This window comes from Eulemur rufifrons, chromosome 30, assembly GCF_041146395.1.
Source record: "Eulemur rufifrons isolate Redbay chromosome 30, OSU_ERuf_1, whole genome shotgun sequence".
Classification (NCBI taxonomy): domain Eukaryota; kingdom Metazoa; phylum Chordata; class Mammalia; order Primates; family Lemuridae; genus Eulemur; species Eulemur rufifrons.
The window spans coordinates 66,965,419-66,990,136 of record NC_091012.1 but is presented as its reverse complement, the minus strand read 5'-3'; the positions used below and the strand labels follow the sequence as shown (position 1 = coordinate 66,990,136).

General features: G+C 44.6%; 1 protein-coding gene and 1 pseudogene across 1 annotated transcript; one reads left to right on the top strand and one right to left on the bottom strand.

Annotated features, from left to right (window-relative positions):
- Positions 1 to 1,185: 1,185 nt before the first annotated feature.
- On the top strand, positions 1,186 to 11,969 carry LOC138378928 (nuclear RNA export factor 2-like). Its single transcript, XM_069464234.1, has 20 exons — positions 1,186 to 1,220; positions 1,446 to 1,599; positions 1,893 to 1,976; positions 2,092 to 2,196; positions 2,313 to 2,393; positions 2,521 to 2,590; positions 2,738 to 2,826; positions 2,932 to 3,039; positions 3,217 to 3,326; positions 5,011 to 5,047; positions 5,494 to 5,562; positions 5,648 to 5,703; positions 5,844 to 5,951; positions 6,072 to 6,130; positions 6,245 to 6,360; positions 6,456 to 6,498; positions 7,090 to 7,162; positions 7,702 to 7,884; positions 11,727 to 11,787; positions 11,925 to 11,969. The coding sequence occupies exons 1-20, from the start codon at positions 1,186 to 1,188 to the stop codon at positions 11,967 to 11,969; spliced, it is 1,686 nt and encodes a 561-aa protein (XP_069320335.1).
- A 7,058-nt stretch (positions 11,970 to 19,027) lies between these two features.
- On the bottom strand, positions 19,028 to 24,718 carry LOC138378927 (transcriptional coactivator YAP1-like; annotated as a pseudogene).

The window sequence follows — 24,718 nt, the reverse complement described above, 5'->3', positions numbered from 1 at the left end:
CTACATCCACAGTTATGGCTGGGGCCTTCAACCCCCTCCTCTCAGCAAGCGATAGAATTATTAGACAGAAAGCCAGCAAGGATCCAAAAGATCTGAATAATAGAATCAATACAATAACAGGATCTAAATAATACAGATAGAATGCTCCACCCAGCAAGAGCAGAGTACCCCTTTTCCCCCTTCAAAGTGTCTTGTAGCATTCACAAAAGTAGACCGTCTCCTGGACCATCAAACAAACCTCAACAAATCCAAAAGAACTGAAATCATACAAAGTGTGTTTGTTCTCTGATCATAATGGAATAAAAGTAGAAAGATAACAGGGAAATCTACAAACATGTGGAAATTGTAGTTGATGCTTGGTACTCCAGTTTGTCATTCAGACCCTTATGATAGAAGAGCTGAGTTTAGGAGGCCTTGTCTCCTGGACTGAAAGCATTTCAGACTGCGCAAAAAGAAAGCGCTCTCTCGATATTTGAAACCAAGCATTGCTGTGGGCAAGACTGGAGGCAGGCGGACAGTTTAGGAAGCCGTCACATCAGTCCCACATGTCATTAGAGCCTGTACTGCACCTGCAAAGGAAGTGCAGCTTGCTGATTGTTCACGGAGTCAGTCTGGTGGCTGATTATGGATGTGGGAGGTGTGAGAGAGGTTGCCTCCCAGGGATTGATGCCGTCGTTAGATTAGAGAAGCCTGAGAGGAGGCAAGATTAAGACAGCTTCCTGGTGTGTGGCTGGTGTCTAGTCTGACCCATGGACGCACACACCTCTGTTCTTTATAAAACCTGCTCCATTTTTGAAAAGGTTCAGCACAGCTGCTTCCTCTTCCAAGATTTCTTCTGTGATTGTGCCACTTGTGAGATAAGGCTCTCTTGTCCAGACAGGCAGGCAGAGGAGTTTGCTTCCTGGGGTTTGTGTGATTGGTCCCTTGGGGCAGGTGGGCACTTTGCTTGCCCTACCATGAGTTTAGCTTAAGATGTAGTACTTGTTAGGTGGACCACTGATGTGTCTTCAAACTTTAATTTTTATTCCTATTTTAGAACACAATGATGGTGGTTGCTATTCTCAAGGAAGAAAGAAAGGTGGGAGTTTTTTCCAGGGTGATTTTGGCAAAAGAGACCTTCATTGTGAATATGGAAGATATGGGCATCCGTGTTCACACCGCAAGGAGGGTAATGGAAACGTGGAGATGAGGGATGTCCACGAGGACCGCCAAGTAAGACAGTAAGTGATCAGGCAGCCTGGTTTGCACGTATTAGCCCCTGAGGCAGTGCAACTCATTCACTCTCTGTGGTCCTCTCTTACTTTTCTGACTAAAAAAGTGAAGGATGATAGAAATGGAATGATGGCTGAGCAGTCCTAACTGTAGCCCTGGGGTCTGTGAGGGGAGGGTGTATGGAAGACTCCCTTAGCATTCATGGACTCCTCCTCCTCTCCCCATCCCCACAGCACTCCTTATACCATCCAACGCAACAGGAGGAGAGTGAAATGGCATCACGAAGACCAAATCCATATCACTATGTGGAGGGAGGGAAAACCTTCAGGGAGAGCAGTGGAGGAGAACACACAAGGCAGAACCATGGAGAACTGGTTCAAGGTCACAGTGAGTGTCTTGGCAAGATCTGCATTAGGTAGAATATTCTGGAACCTTCCAGAAGAAAGACCACATTAAACACCTTAAGTTGATTATTTGGAGGAGGGCTTCTGAATGGAGAGTAAGGGGGCTTAGGGAATCCGTGTTTGGTACAAAAATAAGAAATCCTGTCGGCGGTCCCTTCTTTAGAAGCCCATTAAAGCTAGGTAGAATGTCGGAAGAGAACTGCTGGCTGAGTGTGTTCTCGAGGTTTAATTCCGTGGTGTCTCTCTTCTCTCCTATTTTCTTCTTTTCATCCTTAGATTCCTTATGGGATAAAGTATGAAAGGACATGGCTCATGAACTCAATCCAGAGCCATTGCAGTGTCCCCTTGACACCGGTCGATGTAAGAGAGGATGGTGAAGCCAGTTGGATGGGCACAGGGGAGGGGGAGAGGCCTGGCTCAGCAGGGGCTGTTGGCCTCTGACACTGTTGCTCTGGCCTTCACTCCCTCCCCGTAGTTCCACTACTTCAAAAATAGGGCCCAGTTCTTTGTCCAGGATGCCCGTACTGCCTCTGCGTTGAAGGATGTCAGCTACAAGATTTGCGATGAGCAGAACCGAAAGGTGTGTGCCCGGGGCATTCCCTGTACCTAGTGTCAGGGCAGGAGGACAGGCCACGGGCTGGTCGTCTTCTGTGAGATTAGAGGTCCTGGAGCTTACCCTGCCTCTCCTTCCTACAGATATCTATCTTTGTCAATCCTTCTATTGTACCCTACTCTGTGCAAAATAAGTTGAAGCCAGAACAAATGGAGCAGCTAAAGGTAATGCAGACTCAAGGCACATTGTATGCCCACTTCCTAGACTCACCTGTTCTTGCCCCAGGCCCTGATCTCCCTGTCACCACCACCAGCATAGCCTCAGAGCCACTCTCCACCCCTATTTCTGCAGCTGACCATGAACAAACGATATGATGTCTTCCAGCAAGCTCTTGACCTCCAGAAGCTCCGCTTTGACCCAGGTATGGCTTTCGGCAGTGATTCTAGAGCAGGTGAGAGCAGAGGGGTCTGCCTGGGTGGGAGAGTCAGGGATGTCAACTTGGGGAGGGGTCGGTGCTGGCGCTGGTCCAAGCGAACCCCTCTCAGCCTTCTGATTCCCTTCTCTGAAGACTTGGTGGGGTGTGATATGGACATAATCCTGAATCGAAGAAACTGCATGGCTGCCACCCTGCAGATCATTGAGAGGAATTTCCCTGAGGTGAGGCCTTAGGTAGGGGGCTGGAAGAGGCTGGGTGGAGGGCAGGTTTGTCTCCAAGGCCCTACAGAGTAACTGTCACTCTAATTAACTCTTCTTACCCAAAAGCTATTGTCTTTGAACTTGCGCAACAACAGACTGTACCGGCTGGATGGCCTGTCTGACATTATAGAGAAAGCCCCCAAAGTCAAGATCCTGAACCTCTCCAAAAATGAGGTGAGAGGAGAGAGCCAGATCAAGTTTGGGTGGAGGATGGGTGGTAGTGCACATCGGGGTGATGACAACAGACAGGCAGAGGTACCTCTGGGGAAGGGAGAGGACTGAGGGATCCAGGGTCCCGGATGCCTCTCTTTCCCTGAGACTACCTTTCCTGTTTTCCCTCATACTTCTCAGCTGAAGACGGTGGGGGAGTTGGACAAGATCAAAGGGCTGAAGCTGGAAGGGCTGTGGCTAGAAGGGAACCCCTTGTGCAGCACCTTCCCAGACCAGTCCGCCTACATAAGGTCAGTGGTAACCTCTGTCACCCTTCCAGGGCCCCTTCGCCCCCTGGGAGGCTGAGCTGCCCCTGACAGTGCCCTTCTGCAGGAGGAGGCAGCCGTGGCCCTCAGGGAGGATCACAGGCCCCTCCCTCTCTTCTCTGTCTGTGTCCCTCAGCTCTGCTTAGAGGTCTCCTTCCCTTCCCTAACCTGCTCCCCTTTTGCCCTGCCCGGGGCTGTGTTTCCCACCTCTCTGCACCCAGCCTCCTCCAGCACGCCCTCCATGAATGTGCACCAGGAAGCAGGGCTCCCCTCCTCACCAGGACCAGGGTGTTCAGGCTTGGGCCGGATGCTGTGGCCCAGGACCCCATGCTGAGCCAGGCCTTCCTGCCTCCGTGCTGACATGGGCCTTCCCTCCCTTCTTCTGAGAGGGGCCCTCCTTCCCTTGCTCCATAAAGGCCCGCCCACCTGTCCTGGGCTGACGTGGTGGCTTCCCTGCCCCATGCTGAGGGCTGAGGGCTGAGGCACTGGGTGGCTGCCCTCACGACATCTGTTCCTATGGCACAGTGGCGGGAGCTGGGTCCTCCTTGGGGAGAACCCTGGGTTCCTTGCATCGAGGAACCAGAAGTGAGCCACCGCCAGTGAGCAGAGGGCTTCCCGCGGCAGGAGTGGGAGGCAGAGGGCAGAGGAGGTTGAGGAGACAGAGGCCAGGCCTCTCGGGGTACTGCCTCTCCCTCCCCCCACACCTCACACCATCCTGCCTGGTCCTTCAGAGGAGCCCTGGGTATCCCGAGATGGGAGTGACGCCTTGGGCACGGTGCCAGCTCAGATGGGCACAGCTGGGCCAGGACCATCAGGAAAGAACGTGGTGATCCTGAGAGGGGGCCCCAGACCCTCAACCCCATGCTCAGCTGGAGCCTCACACTTCACTCCTTCTGGGGGAAGGTCTCCTGCCCCCGTGGCTGCTCTGTCTCCCATGCCCAGCTTAGACTGGGCTCACCCAGGTGACAGAGGCCCCACCTGCTTCCAATGGCTCCCAGCCCAGCAGGTATGTGGTTCCCATTCCTGCCTCAGTTCCCAGGGCCAGCCAGGGGCAGGTGAGGGAAAGGGCAGCCGCAGGGGAGCCCTTTTCTTATCTCTTCCTCCCTGACCCCCACTGCCATGGAAGAGCTTCTTTTCCTTCCTTCTGCTTTGCTTCCTCTTTCTCCTTGGCCTCTCCTCTCCTGCGTCTTCCCCATCTCTCTCTCTCAGATCTTCACACCCCTTCCTGCCATCCCCCTACCTTCCCTTCCCTACCTCCTGAGCCTGGACTTGCTCACCTTTCTGCCCCAGCATCCTGGGGCCATCCCTGGGGGATGAGCTGCTGTCAGCCAGAGGCAGACCCAGTGGAATGGTGGACACCCAGTGAGGTAGCAGAGCCCTGGACTCCCAGCCCATTCCCTGCTCCCTGCGGAGCCTTCCGTGGGGACCTGGAGGAAGGAAAGGGAGGCAGGGAGGGCAAGGAATCCCTGGAGCCTGGCTCAGTTTGCTACTTATTGTGGCACTGGAGAAGGAAGTCAGGGCAATCCAGGTGGGGACTGTCCAGGAGGAAGAAGAGGGAGGAGAACCAGAGGTGGGGAAAGAGAGAGAGAGAGAGAGAGAGAGAGAGATGGAGATTGATTATGCAACCTTGAACTGTCAATCACTTCGTTTTGTTTTTGGTTTTGGACAGTGCCATCCACGATTATTTCCCCAAATTGTTATGCCTGGTAAGTACCTAGCGTCATCATTGTCTCCTGTTACTCTTACTGACGTACATGACCTCCGCACCTGCCCTCAAGCTCTTTGAGTCTTGCCTAGATTACATGTTTGCATCAGACTCTCATCCATTTTGGAACATGTGGATGCTTGAAAAAGGCAAGAATGTTCTCCCTGAAAAAGATATCCAAAAACAGAGGGGAGGGAGGGGGGAGGGAGAGAGAGACAGAGAGTGGGGGGAGGGAGGGAGGGGGAGAGAGAGAGAGAGAGAGAGACAGATGTTGGCATATAATAGTAGAGACTTCCAGCACCCTGTAATGAAGATGCCCGCTGGAATTTCTAGAGTTATTTCACAACTGGCCTCTGACTCTTGTTCCCCTCTGGGCCTGTTCGTCTCATTGGTCCTCCAGCGCCACCTCCCTGGTCTCCACTGCTAACTTCCTCTTCCCTTCTCCAGGATGGCCAAGAGTTTTCTCCACCAATGATCACTGACGTTGAAGTCCCTGAGTTAGTAAAACCCTGCCAGGTGAGGAAGAAGAATGAAGCAAGATGTGGGGTGCTTAAAGGGAGGTTTTATCATCTGTGTAGTCTAAAATGTGTTTCAATTCCAGGAAAGCCATAAAGGATTTGAGACCCTAAAGAGTCTAGTCCTGCAATTCCTGCAGCAGTAAGTACCCCTGGGACCACAAGGAAGGGGAGGACTGGGACGGGCTGGGCCACCCAAGCACGGGCCTGCTCATGGGAGATTTCAAATCTCATTTGGGAAGCAGACTACAGAGGTAGCCTACCCTCATTGCTCCCCCACAGGTATTACTCGATCTTTGACTATGGAGACCGACAGGTTCTCCTGGATGCTTACCACGAGGAGGCCTGCTTCTCCCTGACCATTCCCTACACCCCCAAGGACCCTGCTTTGTGAGTACCATGGCTGAGACTCTGCTCCGGGGCCACATGGCTCCTGAGCAGACACAGGTCGGCTCCTAGAAATGCCTGCACTAGCTGGACCACCACTTCCTGTGCCTCTTGCTCTCCTAGGAGCAGCTTGTGCGAGTACTTCAAGGAAAGCAGGAATCTGAAAATGCTCAAGGACCCCTGTGAGTGTGTGATGGGGAAGACTGGGCAGGGTAAGGGGAGGTGAAGGGGATGTTCACAGGGGCCCAGGGCCAGGGAGTGTCAGCCCCCGATCTTTGCTTCTCCTCCCCTTACAGACCTGCGGAGACAACTGCTGAAGCACACAAAACGTGACATCGTGGACTCCCTCAGTGTGTTGCCCAAAACTCAGCATGACCTCAGCTCTTTCCTGGTGGACGTGTGGTTCCAGACGGTAAGTGCCTGCTTCCTCCCTCGGGCAGGCCCCGAAAACCGGAGGTGGGTAGCAGGTTAAGGAGGATCCTGAGCGCATGGGCTCTTCCCTTTCAGGAAAGGATGCTCTGCTTTTCTGTCAGTGGGCTGTTCAAGGAAGGTGAGTGTCTGTAGAGTCCCCTCCCAGGTCCCACACTGCTCCCTGCCCCAGCCGGGCTTCCTCTCAGAACTCTTCCAGCTTCCCTGATTTCATTCTTTTCGATCCTATTCTTCCCTCTGTGTTCTCCAGCCCCCACTCCGCCCACAGACCATCCTGGTCTGACCTAGGTCCATGCCTGTCTGCCCCGCATGGCTCAGACGTTAAGGACACAGGCTGTGGAGCTTGATGGCTCTCATCCCGGGTCCTTACTCTGCAAACTTGGGGCGGTCACTTCACCCTTCAGTTCCCTCATTTGCAAAGTGGGGCCAATAATGCCCATCTCTTGGGCTACTGGGACACAGGAATCGAGAGAACTTGGGAAGTGGTTTTCACAGGGCCCTGCACATGATAGGGGCCCTATCACTGGGAGTGGATTTTTCCTATTGTTGCTCTCCCCATTCCTGCCACACCCTCTTGACTCCGAGTGAGAGCAGTTGTTCCGGTCCAGCTCCCTTCAGCATGAGTATCAAGTAAGACGCTGCCTAGGGAATGCCTTGTGAGCAAGTAAAGCATGTGCAACTCTGAGGGGGTAATTTTTTGTTGTCTTTGAAGTGGAAGGAAAGTGTCAGGATTCTGTTCTTGCCTTCACCCGGACCTTCATCACTACCCCTGGCAGGAATTCCAGGTAAGTTCTGTGTTGTGGATGGGAACACCCATCCCAGCCTGGGGCCAGTGGTGTGGGGATGTAGTGGTGTAGTCCTCGAGGTATTCTCAATATTGTGGAAGGCCAACAGGTAGATCCGAGGCGCAGTCTAGCTTAGTGTTTAAGAGTGTGGGCTCTGGAGTCCAAATACGGGTTCTCTTCCTGACCCCCAACACTCACTAACCATGTGACCTTGATCAAGTTACCTGACCTCTCTGTGACTCAGTGCCTTCCTCTGAAAGTGGGGATAAGCATATCCACTTCCCTGGGCTGTTGTACAGGGTAAATGCAGTTGGGTTAAATCTACACATCCAGAGAAGCTGGTAGACAATCTCTCCTCTCTCCAAAGGTGGGCTCTGTGGGAGGGTTAGGTGGTATCAGCCAAGGAAGCTGGGAGCCAGGCACAGTCAGGATATGGAGGGAGTTTGGTTGCTGAGTGGCAATGGTTAAGGAGGGTCTCGTTGTTGGGGGTGCGGGGTTGTTTATATGTCCAACTGTTTGAGGGTGCATTTTTCCTCCAGTGTGTGCATCGTGAATGATGAGCTGTTTGTGCGGGAAACCAGCTCCAAAGAGACACAGAGCACCTTGTCCATTCCAATGCCTACACCCTGCTCCAGCTCCATGCCCACCCTCTCCCAGGAGCAGCAGGAAATGGTGCAGGCTTTCTCCACCCAGTCTGGGATGAAACTCCAGTGGTCCCACAAGTGAGTGCTGGGTGTGCACAGGGATAGGGGGGAGTTGGGACAGCCAGGGAGTGGATAATGGAAACTCACATACAATTTGGAAGAACAACTATGGGGGTATTTTGCTTCCAAAAACAGTGGGCCCATGAAAAATGTGTCATACTTTTATACTGATATGTGTGAAGCATTTTTAAAGTGGTATAATGCTCAAACGACTTTACCTTCCATATGTAAAATCTGAAAGACTCCACCACAACAAACTACTAGAACTAATAAACAAGTTCAGCAAGGTTGCAGGATACAATATACAGAAATCATTAGTATTTCTGTGTACTTTCAGTGAACAAACCAAAAATGAAATTAAGAAAACAAGTGCATTTACAATCGCATCAGAAAGAGTAAAATACTTAAGAACAAATGTAACGAGAGAAGTGCAAACCTTATACTCCGAAATCTGCAAAACATTGCTGAAAGAATTGAAGAAGACCTAAATAAATAGAAGGACATCTCATTTTCATAGATTGGAAGACTTAATATCGTCAAGATTGCAGTACTACCCAGAACAATCTACAGATTTAATGCAATCCCTGTCAAAATCCCAGCTGGCTTCTTTGCAAAAATTGACAAGCTGATCCTGAAATTCATACGGAAATGCAGTGGAGCCAGAATAGCCAAAATAATCTTGAAAGAGACCAATAAAATTAGGGGACTCACACTTGACGATTTCTAAACTTGCTACAAAGCTACGGTAATCGAGACTGTAGTACCAGCATACGGACAGATGTAAGAATCAGTGGAATAGAGAACCCAGAAATAAAACCATATAGCTACTACCAACCGATTTTCAACAAAGCAGACAAAACCATACACTGGGAAAAGGACACCTTCTTCAACAAATGGTGCTGGAAAAATTGGATAGACACATGCAGAAGAAGGAAACAGGATCCCTATCTCTTACCACATACAAAAATTAACTCAAGATGGATTACATACTGAGATGTAAGACCTGAAACTATAAAAACTCTAGAAGAAAACGTAGGAAAAACTTTCTAGACATCGGCCTAGGCAAAGAATTTATGACTGAGACCCCAACAGAAGATACAGCAACAACAAAAATAAATAAATAGGACTTAACTAAATTAAAAAGTTTCTGCACAGCAAGGGAAATAATCGACAGAGTAAGTAGACAGCCTACAGAGTGAGAGAAAATATTTGCAAACCATACATCTGATAAGGACTAATATCCAGAATCTACAAAGGAACTCAAACAAATCAGGAAGAAAAAGACAAATAACCCCATTAAAAGGTGGCCAAAAGACATGAACAGAGCTTTTTCAAAAGAATATAGACAAATGGCCAACAAATACGAAAGAAACGCTCAACATCACTAATCATCAGGGAAATGCAAATTAAAACCACAGTGAGATATCACCTTAACCCCTATCAGAATGGCCATAATAAATCACAAGACAATAGATGTTGGTGTGGACGTGGTGAAAAAGGGATGCTTATACACTGTTGGTGGGACTGTAAATTACTATAACCTCTGTGGAAAACAGTATGGAGATTTCTCAAAGAACTAAAGTAGACCTACCATTCTATCCAGCAATACCACTACCGGGTATCTACCCAAAGAAAAAGAACTCATTATATCAAAGAGATACCTGCACCCGAATGTTTATCTGAGCAAAAATTCACAATTGCAAAGATGTGGAATCAACCTAAGTGCCCAGCAATTGAGTGAATAAAGAAAATGTGGAAAATGTGGCATGTTATAGGTATACACACACACACACACACACACACACATACACGCACCCACCAGAGAGTACTACTCAGCCATAAAAGGGAATGAAATAATGTGTTTTGCAGCAACTCAGATGAAATTAGAGAACATTGTCCTAAGTAAAGTATCTCAGGAATGGAAAAACGAACACCACATATTCTCACTAAGAAATGGGAGCTAAATGACAGGTACACATGGTCATATAATGGTGTAAAGGACATTAGAAACTAAGAAGGAGGGAGAGCTGGAGAGGGGTGAGCGATAAAAACCTACCTGTGGGGTGCAATGTACACTACTCTGGTGACGGGCACACTGAGAGCCCTGACTTCAGCACTGTACAATTCATCCGTATATAAAAAAATCACTTATGCCCCCTTAATATGTTGAAATAAAAAGTTTTTAAAAAAGAATTGAGAGTCCACAAATAAACCCTCACATTTATGGTCAATTGATTATCATTCAGGGTGCTGAAAAAAAATACAATGGAGGAAAAATAGTCTTTTCAACAAATGATACTGAGACAGGTGGATATCCACATGCAAAACAATGATTTTTGACCTCTATCTCACACCATATGCAAACATTGACTGAAAATGGATCAAGAATCTAAAAGCAAGAGCTAAAGCTATAAAACTCTTAGAAGAAAGCTTAGGTGTAAACTTTCCCAACCTTGAATTAGGCAACCAGGTCTTAGGTATGAAACCAAAAGCACGAGCAACCAAAGAAAAAAATAGGTAAATTGTACTTCATCAAAATCAAAAGCTTTTGCATATCAACAGACACTATCAAGAAAAGTGACAAACCAGAATGGAAGAACATACTTGCAAATCACCTATCTGGCAAGAATACGTGAAGAGCCCTTACAACTCAACAATAAAAAGGCAAACAACCCAATTAAAAAATGGAGAGAGGACTTGAATAGATATTTGCCCAAAGAAGATATACGAATGGTCAACAAGCACATGAAAAACCATGCTTTTTTTTTGTTTGTTTGTTTTCTCAACATCGTTAGTCATTAGGGAAATGCGAATCAAACCCACAGTGAGTTACCACTTCACACCCACTAGGATGGCTTTAATCAATAAAATGAAGAGTACAAGTGTTTGGCGAAGATGTGGAGAAACTGGAAATCTCATGAGTTACTGGTGGGAACATAAAATGGAGCAGTTGCTGGGGAAAACATTTTGGCAGTTTCTCAAAATGTTAAACATGGAGTTACCATGTGACCCAGTAATCCCACTCCTAAGTATACGCTGATGCAAATGAAAATATATGTCGATTCAAACACTTGTACGGGAATGTTTATAGTGGCATTCTTCATAATTGCCAGAAAGTTGAAACAACTCAAATGTCCTTTAGCTGATGAATGGACAAATTAATGCGGTGCATCCATAGAGTGGAATATTACTCAGTCATAAGAAAGAATATAGCTCTGATATATGCCCTGACATGGATGAACCTTGAAAACGTTATGCTGGGTGAAAGAAGCCAGTCACAAAAGGCCACATGTTGTATGATTACATTTATATGAAACGTTCAGAACAGGCAAATCCATAGAGAGTGAAAGCAGAGTAGTGGTTGTCAGGGTCTGGGGGAGGAGGGAGAATAGGGAGTGATCTCTAAGAGTTGAGGAGTTACTTTTTGAGGTGATAAAATATTTTGGAATTAGATAGTTGTGATGGTTGCACAATCTTGTGAACATACTTAAAAGCACTGAATTATACACTTTAAAATGGTGAGTGCTATGGTATGTGCGTTATACCTCAGTGAAAAGGAAACTTGTGTTTTAAATTTGCCATCTGTTATTTCCTCAGACATCTTTCTTTATCAATAAGTATTAAACTCCCTTGTCCATTTAAGCACCGCTGTTGTCCTGCTTTGAATTCTAGTGGACATGAACGTCAGCGATAGACGTGTTGGTTTTCACTGGGTCTTTCTTTCTTCATCGTTACAATAGTGCTCATATTGGTACATGTGTCCCAGAAAAAAAGTAGCATAGGTGAAGTGGTGGCATTGCATGGTCAGTGTGTCCATCCTGGGGTAGTAATGGAGATCACCTGTTCTTCTCCCACCCCAGGTGCCTTCAGGACAATGAGTGGAACTACACCAGAGCTGGCCAGATCTTCACTCTGCTCCAGGTGAGGTCCAGGAATCAAGCAGGTAAAAGATGGATGTCTCTGGGCCGTCAGGAAGGCCAAGAAGATGGAGGATGGGTGGCCTGGGGATGGAATTCAGGACACCTGGCTCTTCTGACGTCCCAACTCCTTCCCTTCAGGCCAAGGGCAAGATCCCAGAGGAGGCCTTCCGGCAAATCCCATGAAAGGAGTCCTTGGATGTCGTCTTCGTCTCCATCCACATCATTTTTGTTTCTCTTTTCAACAGCCTAAGGGCATGCCCATAACTGAGGTTGGAGGCCAGGCTGACCAAGAAGCCAAAGTTAACTTGTAGGCCAGGTCATGTAACCACCCGGAGTCAGTTGTTCAGTGTATTTTCCCCACTCGTGATCACTGTTTATTTTTATAATAAAGAATGATGTTGCACGTTGTACGTTGTGTTTCCTGGATTGCTCTTCCCCTGCCCCAACCAGAAGCCCATGGTGCCAGGACTGACAGGCCCTGCCACCCCCATTCGCCCCTGACTGGCCTTAGCAGGTACATCAGGCTTGCCTTCACAGGCAGTTTGCCAATAAATCCTGATGAGAAAGGACACACGCTGCTTCCAGAAATTGGCCTTTGGAGACAGCAGGACTCTGTCAGACGCTCTCCCTGGAGGCCTGCAGAAGCAGGCATATTACCTGGCATAACAGGGGCTTTGCAAGGGATGCCTACTGACTGGCTAGCGAGGGCTGTGGAAGGCAGGCAGGACCCTCGTGAATGAATTAATGCCAATTATAAAAGAGTTTGAGGCTGTGAGTTCAATATCTTGTTGTCTCTCACACATACTCTGTTGCCTTTCCATTTTCTGCCATGGGATAATGCAGCAAGAAGGAACTTATGAGATGCAGGCTCCTTGACCTTGGACTTCTCAGCCTCCAGAAATGTAAGAAATTAATCTCTGTTCTTTATAAATTACTCAGTCTTGGTTATTCTCTTATAGCAGCACAAAATGGACTAAGACAGGTATCTCAGGGCTTATTGGCCCTTTCCTCAGGACTTACTTGGCCCTTTCCTCAGGACAATGGAAAACAGTCAGCCTGGGCCCTAACCGCCCCCACCCCCATCTAAAGATGAGTTTTTTAGGGGCTCTGTGAGCTGGAGTGGGAGAGGGGGCCCAGAACTCTTCATTCTCTGTAGGATTCTGAGGCCAAGGACTAGCACTAGCCAGTTCACCCATGGTGTGGCATGTGGGCAGTGACCTGTCCACCGTCTTCACAGGGTGTTTGTGAGGAGAGTCTGTGACATCTGGAGCTGGGGTTAGGGGGAAATTGAAGGGAGCTATCAAGAAAGGCAAAAGCAGGCCCCAAACCATTTGGTCAAGGTCACACGAGCAAGATGGTGTTTTCAAAAGTCTCTTCCCGAAGGGAAAAGTGAGGAGAGCTCTGGGAGCTAGAAGAGACTTAACTTCCTGTTTTTACTGCCCCCTGAGTTTGCTACTAGCCTACCACCCAGGGAGCTGTTTCCGACTGAGTCACCCTGCAGAAAGGGCCAACTAGAGACCCAGGTACCTGTAGCTATACACATAGGGGATTGATTTCTGAGGGCTTGCTGCATGCCAGGCTCTGCGCCTGCTGCATTATAGTTTCTTCCTTCATGTAGTCCTCATAACAGGACTCTGATATGCAGAGTCACCAGCTCCTTGATTTCTCTTAGATTATGAAGATTCATGAGGTGTAGAAGCTTGTCAGGGGTCATTCACATGCTACATGAAGATGCAGACACTGGAACTGAGTTATACTGAATGAGCATGATTCCACCATGCATAGTTTTAATAAACTCTTGTTTATTAAATATGCTTAAGGAAGGACAAAGTTACAGAAAGATGTGAAAATAGCTGTATTACAGAAAAAATCTTCAGCCAATCCCAGAGAGGGCATATTACGGACAGACATGGAAAGTATAAAGAGAATAAGAGACAGTTTAGTGGCCACTGGAATGAGAGTAGAAAAAAAATCATGCCTTTTCTTAAAATATATATATATAATAGTAAATGTGAATAGATGATCTCTGTCAAGAGTCAGAATTGTAACCCCAAAAAGTTTCATGACAGCTGACTTTGCAAGGGATATGGAGTGAGAAAAGAGCCTGATATCCAGTGCAAGACTCCAAAATTTCTGGAATGTTCCATCCCTTAACAGCAATCCCTTTTTTGGATCTCTATGCCTTGAGAGAGGATATCCAACTCATGAAAGAGCAGAAGAGAAATCTGCACAAGAGAGTTGTAAACATTTCTGGTGATGGAAGTGTAACACAGAAACACACACACCTATGCATAAACTCTCAAGTCAAGAGTTATAATCTTTTTTAAAAAAATAAAACAGCATAGTGTGAACATTTTTTAAATAAAAAATATGATTTTTGTTAATTTGTTATTACATATTTTTGAGTGTTTCAGCAATTTTCCTCATTACAAAATGCTAAACACTAAACATATATATTTGAAAATAAAATCATTCTGTATCTTCTATCTATATGATTCCATCATTGTGACCCACAGATTTCCAATGTAAAAAGATTGTTGTATATTTTCCAGATGTGTTTCTCTTTAGGTAATATGTTTACCTATCAGTCTTACTCTGTTTTCTACTGCTATAACAGAATACACAAACTAGGTAATTTATAAAGGACAGAAGTTCACTTGATTCATAGTTCTGGATGCTGGGAAGTCCAAAAACATACCACCAGCATCTCGGTGAGGGTTATCCGGTGGCAGAAGGTGTCACATGTTGAGTAAGTGTGTGACACACAGAGAAAATGGGGTATCAAACTTATCCTTTTATCGGAATACACCCATGTGATAACCAACCCATTCTCATGATAATGGCATTAATCCATTCATGAGAGCAAAGCCCTCATGATCTCACCTCTGAAATGTCCCACCTCTCAACACTGTTACAATAGCAATTAATTTTCCAACACATGAACTTTGGGGGACATATTCAAACCATAGGACTACCTTAAAGTATTTTTAAGTATTTTATATATTTGTATGTTCTTTTTACAATTTGCAATCACATAAATAATTTTCTTCAAATTGATTTTTTTACTTATTATGACATGAGCTTTTCATCTCTTTAGTTAATGTGGTTCAGCATGTGTTCAAAGGTTTATTGGAGAACCATGTTGCTTTTTAGGTGAATTACTTAATATCTTTGTCTTCTTCTCTGATTAGCAAAAGTCCTTTGTAGTCAAGCATATTAGCACAGAGTCTATGATATTGTTTATAATATTCACTCACAGCTTTTCACACTTTTAATTTTTTTCTTTTGGCAGTACAAAATTGTTTTAATTTATTCACTTTTTTAATTTAAAAATAATACAACTCATGGCAAAAAAAAAAAAACCCGAGTAATAGTGTTGCCTCAACTACTCAACCACTGGGGATTCCAGTATTTAAATCCCTGAAGGCTTTAGAACACAATAGAAAAAGCTTTAGCCCTAATTCTGCATTTGTGAATAATGGAGACAATAACTGAATGCTTGTTTGGCTTAAAAGAGATACCATGTAACGTGCCTCTGGCTTAAAGTAATTCTGTAAATGTTTTCTTTTCCTTTTGTCAATTTTTTAAAATGTAAGAATATTACAGGGTTACAACCATTTGGTTACTTATATGAATTGCTTTTGTACAGTTTGAGTCAAAAATATAAATGTGTCCATCACCCACATACTGTGCATTGTACCCATTAGGAGTGAATTCACCCATCCCCTTCTGCTTGAATTCCGTTGAATTTTACTACCATATGTTCATTTCTTTCCCTTCTTGGAGGTCCCCTTTCCTGTGCTTCTGCCTGAGCTCCACACACCACCAATCCATGTGGCCCTGTATTCAAGCCTCTAGACCTCAGAGGAAGGGTTTCACATCCATCATCATCTTACCATCAAATGAGTGGGTTGTTTGTGTATTTTGTGGGCATGACATAGACACCAGGGGAATTTAAAACTAGATGTGTCTACATAAGGGGTGCGATGTGCACCGTCTGGGGGATGGACACGTCTGAAGCTCTGACTCGGGTGGGGCAAGGGCAATATACGTAACCTAAACATTTGTACCCTGATAATATGCTGAAATAAAAAAGAAAAAAATAAATGGTGTATTTAAAAAAACTAGATATGTCACCCTGGAAAAGCTTTTAATTATATTATAAATTTATTTGGATAAATAAAGGAAAGGTCTAAAAAGACATGGTCCATCCACCTGAAAAAAGTCACATATAAAAATTTTGAAGTATTGAAAAAATATTTGGAAAATATTTTGTAAGCAAACACTTGGTATAAAATACATCTTATTACCTAATAAAGTATTGTTCAAAGTCTACAGTGAAATAATTCAGAGAAAAACTATACATCATGATCAAAAATATAAAGATTAAAGTACAAAAAGCAATGAGATATATAAATGAAAAAGAAAAATGAAGAATAGTGTATATATTATGATCCAAATTTTGGGTTTTTTTAAAAGATTATATAATTGGTTTATTGTAAAAGCAATTCAAGAATACCCCATTAAAATCTTATCCCAATGTTACCCAATACAACCAAGAAGCAATTAAACACTTTTACATTAGGAACAACAAGGACATAAAACAAGAAAGACCACATCAAGGCTGTGATTCAAACTCAAAGAAAGAATGGACAGTTAGGTCTCCTTCAGTCAGTACAGAGGGTATAAGGTCAAAGCACTGTGTCAGGCACCATAGTGCTGCTACAACATTGAGGTATAACTGGGCAAATTAAAGTCGAGGGGAAAAAAAGATCTCCATATTCTTGTTTTGTGGGTGTACTTAGGCGATTGAAATTTTAGGAACAACTGCCTTCAGTGACAGCAAAATGCAAGGCAAATACTTATTGAAGAGAAACAGTTTATAAAGTTCTCTATCAAGGTCCCACTAAATCTTCACAACCCTTCCCCACATCTTCCCACCCTCCCCCTAAACTCATGCTACTCTGGTGATACATAAGATGCATTCTTAATTTGTGGCTTATTGGAAAATTACAGGCACTCCTTCCAAGTAGCTTTGATCTTCTGCACATTTAAAAAAAAAAACCACAACATGATATCATCCATATATTCCATTTTGCATTCTAGGTAGAATATTATGATCACTGTAAAACTCAGTGCATCTGCACAGAGGCCATTTCCCCCAGACTTAATTCAAGATTTAATCTTTCTGTTGTTTTCTTAGTAAAAGCCTTGGAGTTAATTATTACAAATGATTGACCTATGAATTATTATATACAACACAGAGACTGCATTTTTTTTTAGCACTGAAAGTACTTAAAATAAAACTTTTTACTTTCAATTTTTGCACTCCTCCAAATCAAAGGGCCAAAATACTTAGATTTTGTAACCAAAAAAAATCTATCTTCCTAAGCTGTGGCTTTTCATAGCAGCTTTAGCCAGGAAAGAAGATTTTATATCTGTTACAAACCCTTGAAAATAAGGGATTATTCTAAAAACATTGAAAGACCCTTAATCATAGAAGTGCTTAACTGGTGCCACACATTTAATTCACAACCAACTATTACTTCATAGCTTATACTGAAGAGTTAATTCATGCTCATTTTGTTTCTTTAAAAAATACTCTTTGGAAACCATTATTACTCCTGTAGACACATACTCTAGTTATATCTCTTCCTGTAAAAATAAAGTTATAATCCTGATTATTTCTATTTCTTTGTTAAATTCAACTACCAATATACATTTATCAATCTGATCACTTTACCAGCTAACTCATGACCTTACAGTATACTATAAATGTAAATTGACTATCCAGGGTCAATTTTCAACATACAGAAGTAGGAGCAAGCCTTATAAGTAAGAAGAATATTGTAGGCAATATTTCAATCTAGTATTTAATGTGTTCATTACAAATGAGAACTAAAGTACTACAATTTACTTCCAAAACTAAGGTGAAGGTAAACTCCCAAAGCTAAAGAAAGGTAAACCTCTACAAAGCTTACTTCTGTCATGTAAGTTATGAACCTACTCAGTGATTTCCCATCAAGACTCAAAATTAGTCCAAGTGAGTCCAAGGAGGAAAATAAAGCCATTTCTTGTTTGCTCCTTCCCAATTCATCAAATAATGTGTATTGTGTGCCTAGAGGGCATAGAGCACTATGTGTAGTAATAGCCCTTTCTAGAATACTAAACTACTTTAAACATCTGCAGACTGCCCCAACCAGATTTAAACTACCTCTAAAATATAAACTACTAGTCATGTATTCTAAATGCATACATTCAAAGCTACGATTTTAAAAACAAATTGGAAAGTAGGGAAACCATAAAAAAGATACATTCCACTATAACACTATTGTAAACATTATGTGTGTGTGTGTGTGTGTGTGTGTGTGTATAAGAGAGAGCAGAAATAATCAAAATTTAAATAAGATGGTAAAAAAAATAGGTTTTATCAAAAACTCCAACAACCGTCCCAAGCTACAACTATAAACAGATTCACTAACATGGTAATTTGCCTAGGTTCTGACAGAATCAATTGATCAACAATAACAACAAAACACCCACCAAAATATCCACCAAAACCTACACTAGAGTATGTGGCAATAATTAATATATTTCTATGGAAATTGTCTCATGCTTTATAAGCTCCTAAAATAAAATCAAGGTCACTATGTGACCAATGATAGCACTAGAAGGAAAAGAAAACACTGAAAGTTAAACAGTCTTCAGTCTTGGTTTCAGCTATCTCTTAAAATCAACATTAAGTTCTTAATATCAGATACAACATTTTTGGCTTGTCAGACCAGTAAGTCGTGTTTTTCCACTGGCCAAAAGCAGCTGAAGAAACAAATGCTTGAACAAACTAAATACTTAGACATGAAGTATTTGACTTCCAAGTCTGAGTATTGAGTTAAAAATGATTGGTGAACATCTAACTAGGCAAAAGGAATGGCATCCATCATCTAAACAGGCTCACTTCCCCCAGCCCCCAAAATGAACGGCAGTTATAATAGCAAAAGAAATAAAAGTTGTTTTTTCTTTTTGGATTCTTTAGAGCCAACTGTGAAAGAGGTCAGCAATATATTAACAGAAGCAATGGACAAGGAAGAGCAAAATAATGGATGAAAGAATCTTGCTGGACGTTTGCTCATCTTTTTCTCTATTAGCCAGAAACTGCAACTGGCTTATTTGGAAATTTCAAGCATATATGTCTTATCCCCTCAGATCCTTTACAGATTTAGAATTCAGTCCACCTGAGGGCTTTATAACCATGTAAGAAAGCTTTCTTTATCTAGTTTGGTGGCAGCCAAACAGACTCCATGTCATTAAAGATGTCAGAACTCAAAAGCTTCCTGCAGACTTGGCATCAACTCCTCTCCTTCTATGTTCATTCCATCTCCCTCCAATGTTTCAAGGTCCACATTTGTACATTTGTCCCAGGAATGGCTTCAAGGTAGTCTGGGAAACAGTTCTGCTGTGAGGGCAGAATGCTGTGGTTAATAGTATCACCTGTATCCATTTCATCAACACTGTTCAGAAAGTCATCTGGGGTTCGAGGGACACTGTAGCTGCTCATGCTTAGTCCACTATCTGTACTCTCATCTTGAGAGTGATAGGTGCCACTGTTAAGAAAAGGATCTGAGCTATTGGTTGTCATTGTTCTCAATTCCTGAGACATCCCTGGGGGAAGATACTGGATTTTAAGTCCCAACATCCTACTCCAGTGTTGGCAACAGGCTACGGAGAGCTAATTCCTGACAGTTTGGAGAATTTGCTGTACTGGGATTGATATTCCACATTGCCTGCTGAAGCAGTTCTTGCTATTTCAGTCACAGTCTCTCTTTCTCCATCTGCAGTTGCTGCAGCCTCATATCTTGCTGCTGGTTGGAGTTGCTGCCGCCCATGATGCCTCCCTGTGGGCTCTGGGGAGCCAGGGGTAGTGGCTGTTTCACTGGAGCACTCTGACTGATTCTCTGTTTCGTGGCAAAACGAGGGTATGGTTTATATAGTAAATTTCTCCATCCTGAGTATTGGCTTGTTTCCCATCCATCAGGAAGAGGACCTGAGGCTGAGTTCACCATATTCTGCCATACTGGTGGACTAGTGGGGGCTGTAACATTCATCTGAGAGAGCATGGCCTTCCTGGGGTCCTGCCATGTTGTTGTCTGACCCATGTGATTTAAGAAGTATCTCTGACCAGAAGATGTCTTTGCTATCGCCCAGCCTGCTGGCAAAGGTACATCATCAGGTATCTCAAAAGAAGACTGTTGAAGATGTTGAGCTGTGAGTGTGGCTGCTGGGCCAGAGACCACTCCAGTGGGGGTCAGTGTCCCAGGAGAAACAGCCCCCAACTGCAGGGAAGCTGGAGAGGAATGAGCTCGAACATGCTGTGGAGATAAGGCTCCTGCAGTGCCTGCATCAGTACTGGCCTGTCGGGAGTGGGATTTTGGCTCTGGCAGCTTGAAGAAAGATTCAGGCAGCTTCCCGAGCCTCATGGGCACGTTGGCCGTCTTGGGGTTCAGACGGCATTGAAGAGAGCCTCCAGGTCAGTCTCCGAGTTTCCCCAGACGTGCACAATCTGGTGCCCAGCGCGGGGTGCCTGTGGTTCCACCTGGGACGCCGGGGGCGGGTACCTGTGGCCCAGGCCAGACAGCAGGCCCTGCCCCTGGGGGCCTGCGTGGGTGGCTGCCCTTGGCTGAGGAGGCGGCTGCTGCCCAGGATCCATGACTTCTTCCTCCTCCGACGTGTACCTCCTGACCAGGAGGGCGAGGGTTCTGCCGGGATGCCACTGCTCGAGGGGTCAAAATGTGAGAAGAGGTGAGGGCCGTGGGAGGGGGGTGGGCTGCGCCTTGGCCCCAGCGCCTCTGCCCGTACCCTGTGCCCCCGAGAAGAGTATATATGCTCATGTAAAACTAAAATTTGAATTATCAAGAGTGGACATCTTCCTGAGCAAAAGGATTGTTGAAAGATTTAAACAAATTAAAGTTAACAAAGCTTATTTCAGCAAAGAACAATTAATTCATGAATCAGGCAAGACTCAGAACCAGAAGAGGTTCAGAGAACTCTTTTCCCCCAATATGGGCAGTATTTAGAGAGGGAACACAGAAGTAAAGTACAGAAATGGCACGGTTGTTTACAGCTAGGCATCTGCTTTATTTTGACATGATCTAACCAACTGGCAGCCTATGATTGGCTGAAGTTCAACTGCTTGTGGTTGGCTTGAGACTCCGCTGTTTCTTATACTTTTCAGTTAGGTTTTCAGTTTGTTTACATACTAAATTAGGTTGCAGTTTGTTAAGTAGGAACTCAATGTACAAAAACAGCCTCAGGCCAGTGGCTGCCTACTTATTTAAATTAACAGGATGAAAGGAAGATACAAAATAATTTTCTATAAATTTATTTATTTTTGGAACAAATTTATTGCATTGTATTGCATTTATTTTTGTAACCAATTTATTATTTTTGAAGTCATGAAACGTAACTGACATAAAATATTTGTAATTTTGTGGTATATTCCTGGTTGGGAATTTCATCACAAAAATATTGTGGAAATGCACTTCTGGATATTAAAAGATTATACATACACAAAGTATTTACATTTGTCTCACTACATATATAATGTGGATACACACACACACATGTATTCATATAGCTATCTTGATATCAATGGTCAGTGACCTACAATTTCTTAATTTTCTTCAGTGAAAAATATTTGGAAAAATAAAAGAAAATTTACTAAATTTTTTTATTTGAAAATGCTGAAAGAGTGTAGAATAAAATCATGATGAAATCTCCTTACTCAGCAATTTTCTTCTCTGTCATGTCACAAATGAATATCAAATGATATCACACTCTGCTGAAGGGGCTAGTGGCTATTACATGTTTAGGGTCAGAGCAAAGATGGCATAAGTATGATTTTAATTAAGATAGAAAAATATTTCTGTAGTCTAGAAATAGAGAAAATATGAATAAGAAAATAGAAGTCAGAGGACACTGGTACTTTGAAACAGGATTCTGCCAACCTCCTCATTTGCTGGCAAATTAATACACTTCTCTTTCCTTCTCCTCAAACCACTTGTCCTCATTCTTCTGATGCAGCCTCCAAGACAAGTGCCAAACTTTCAGTAACAGAATTTGGTGTCTCTGGGAGAGTCCATCGGCGCCCCAGTTGAATGGCACCCTATGAGGCAGGGAGCAGCCCTGGGTCAAAGCTGTGGGTCTTCACAGGTACAAACAACTTCTCTACAGGGTGAGAGAGCAAGGGACAGCCCCAGCAACTGCCAGAGCCTGTTTTAGCTCCAGGGAACTCCCATCTCTGTCTCCCTGAAGTAGACAACTTGAACTAAGTTGAGTAGAAGAAAAGAGATTTGGGAAGCATCATCACAGCCATGGCCATTTGTAAGTAAAGTTCCCCGGGATGTTGAGACCCTGTTTCCATGTTTCCACCCATATTGGGGGGGGGTGGTTCAGACCTCCCTGTTGGATTTTTTTTGAGGTGCCAGTTTGGGGTTGGAAGTCAGGAGGTTGAGTGGAACTAGGAAACCTGGTTTGGACTGAGCTCATTTGCAGTTCCCAGGGAACCAGGGGGGATTGGGAGATGTTGATTCTTTCGTCTGAGAGAATTTGGTTCTCGGTTTGTCCCCTTTTGGATTAGGAGATGCTGATTCTCAAGTGAGAATTAGGTTCTCAATTTGTGGTTCCCATTTGGTCAGCCATGGCATTTTGTGTTGGGGATTCCCTGCATTGCCTGTGTTCATTTGTTTGTAAACTTTTGTTGCAACATAGGAAAGCTCCATCTCAAAGTCCCTTGGGAAAAACTTTGGCTGAATGGTTACCTTATAGCTATGAACCTATGTGTAAAGAGAATGATGTCATTGTTATCCAATATATGTACTGGAGAGTGAGGAGAAGTGGCCCTTAAATGAAAATTCCGATTTGACTGATAGGCCTTGGCATTTTAGATTGTTTGTGTTAGGAATTCCCTATATTGTTTGTGTTTGTCAGATTTTGTCTGGTGAGTTTTTGTACTTAGTACTTATGTCTAAAGATATTGTGATAACACTTGTCTGGAGTGTGAGGAAAAGTGGTGGTTGATAGTCTGTGGTTTATTTTGAGCTGTTGGTTCTTTTAAAATTCAGAGCTCAAATGGTCAACCTGCTACGATAGAGTTAAAATGTTGAGTCTCAAGCTCTCTGCTTGAGATAAACTCATTGTTTATGGTGTACAAAATGATATGTGTTTGTATGATTTTTGATAAATGAGGTCTTCCCACCCCCACAGGAACCCCCACAGCCAGCCAGGGTGAGGTGCCAGGTGGGGCCACAGCCTGGGGGCAAACCCAGAAGGAGGGAGGACCAGGGCACACAGCCTGCCACCAAGTGGCATGAAGCAAGGGGGAGGAAAACCTGCTGCCGCTGCCATCTTGGCACCAGGGGAGGGCCTGGGGAGGGCGTCACCTGAACTAATTCTTCAGTCCCATGCCCAGTAAATTATGACTTGGGGTTCAGAATGGTCTCTCCCAGCAGCAAACTCAATTTGGGCCAGAGGAAACCCCTAGCTGTAGCAGGGCAATTTATGGCAATATCAGCTAGAAGGCTTGAATGTTCAAGAACAGCCAGCAGGGGGTCCTTTGAGACAGTTAAAAGGAAAGGGCAAAAAGAACTGCTCAAGACTGACTTTTTGTAAAGAAGAGGGACCTTGAAAGGAACATTGCCCAAAATTGTGAAGGACTCCAGTTGGCAGGAAGTCTCCAGGAGAGCAAATGGTTTTTTTGTTGTTTTTTTTTTTAAGTCCAGGACTCAGCTGGCGAAGGAGGGGGCCCCAACCCTCCTGCCTCCAAATATCCCCACAGGAGCCCTAGGCAAAATTGATAGTGGAGATTCAATTGGCACTAGCCATGTGGACAGAAGTGGTCTGGGGGACCCCTTCCCCTGGCCACTACCCTGATCCCCAGCACCAGCCATGCCTGGTGCTCTGTGAGCCAGGCAAAAGGTCATGGGAGAGGGACCAGGTGGAAGTGAGGCAGCCATAGACAAGCAGTGGCTGAGAAACTCATCACAATGGGCCCAGGAGGTGGACCTGGGCGAGCAGCAGGAGCACTGAGAGTTGTTTCAGAAGCGGCATGAGCTTACCTCCAGAGCAGGGGGACTGCAAAGCTCTTGCCAAATGAATACAAGGGCCCGGTGAAGTATACAAGAGACTGCCATTGCACTTTGAAGTTCCAGCCTCAGAAAACTTGCACATCATTACAGCATTGGCAATAAGAATGCTACCAAAAGTGTGTAATGATAATAAGTATGCCACCAAAACAGTGGCCCTAATACAGGCCGTGGCCAAGCCCAAATGGGTGGCCAGCATGACAAAAAGAAATTAGGCCACTGGCAGAGCTGCTATGGCAGCCACTAGAGGTGATCTCTTCCCTGGGGCCTTGATACCCTGGCTAGATTTAGATCCCTTTTAAAACTAAAGAATTGGGCTCTGACATTGGGATTGCACAGATAAATGGTGATAAAATTTTCATAGACCCATCTCATACCCAAAGCTTTGGTTCAGCCTCTTATGAGGCACCTACATGAATACACACATTGGGAGCATGATGCCTTGATGGATTTGGTGGAACATCATTCAAGAGGACTCCGTTTACAACTAACTGTTTATGTGCTTGGGGTGGTCCAAGGACAGAAAGGTGATCTGCTACACAGGGAGCCCAACATGTGGGGGTTCACCCTTCCGATGATTGACAGTTCAACTCGGATGCCTAGGCTTGTAACGGTAGATACCTTTTCAGGATGGGTAGAGGTTTGTCCTACCAGAATGGAGATAACATCTGAGGTTACAAAATGGTCTCCTACCTGGAGCTGCTGGCCTGAGACAGGGCCTTCACCGACTTCTTGCACACATAACGCCAGCACAGAATAGGAACAGGCCTCGGAGGATGAGGGGATAATGGACAT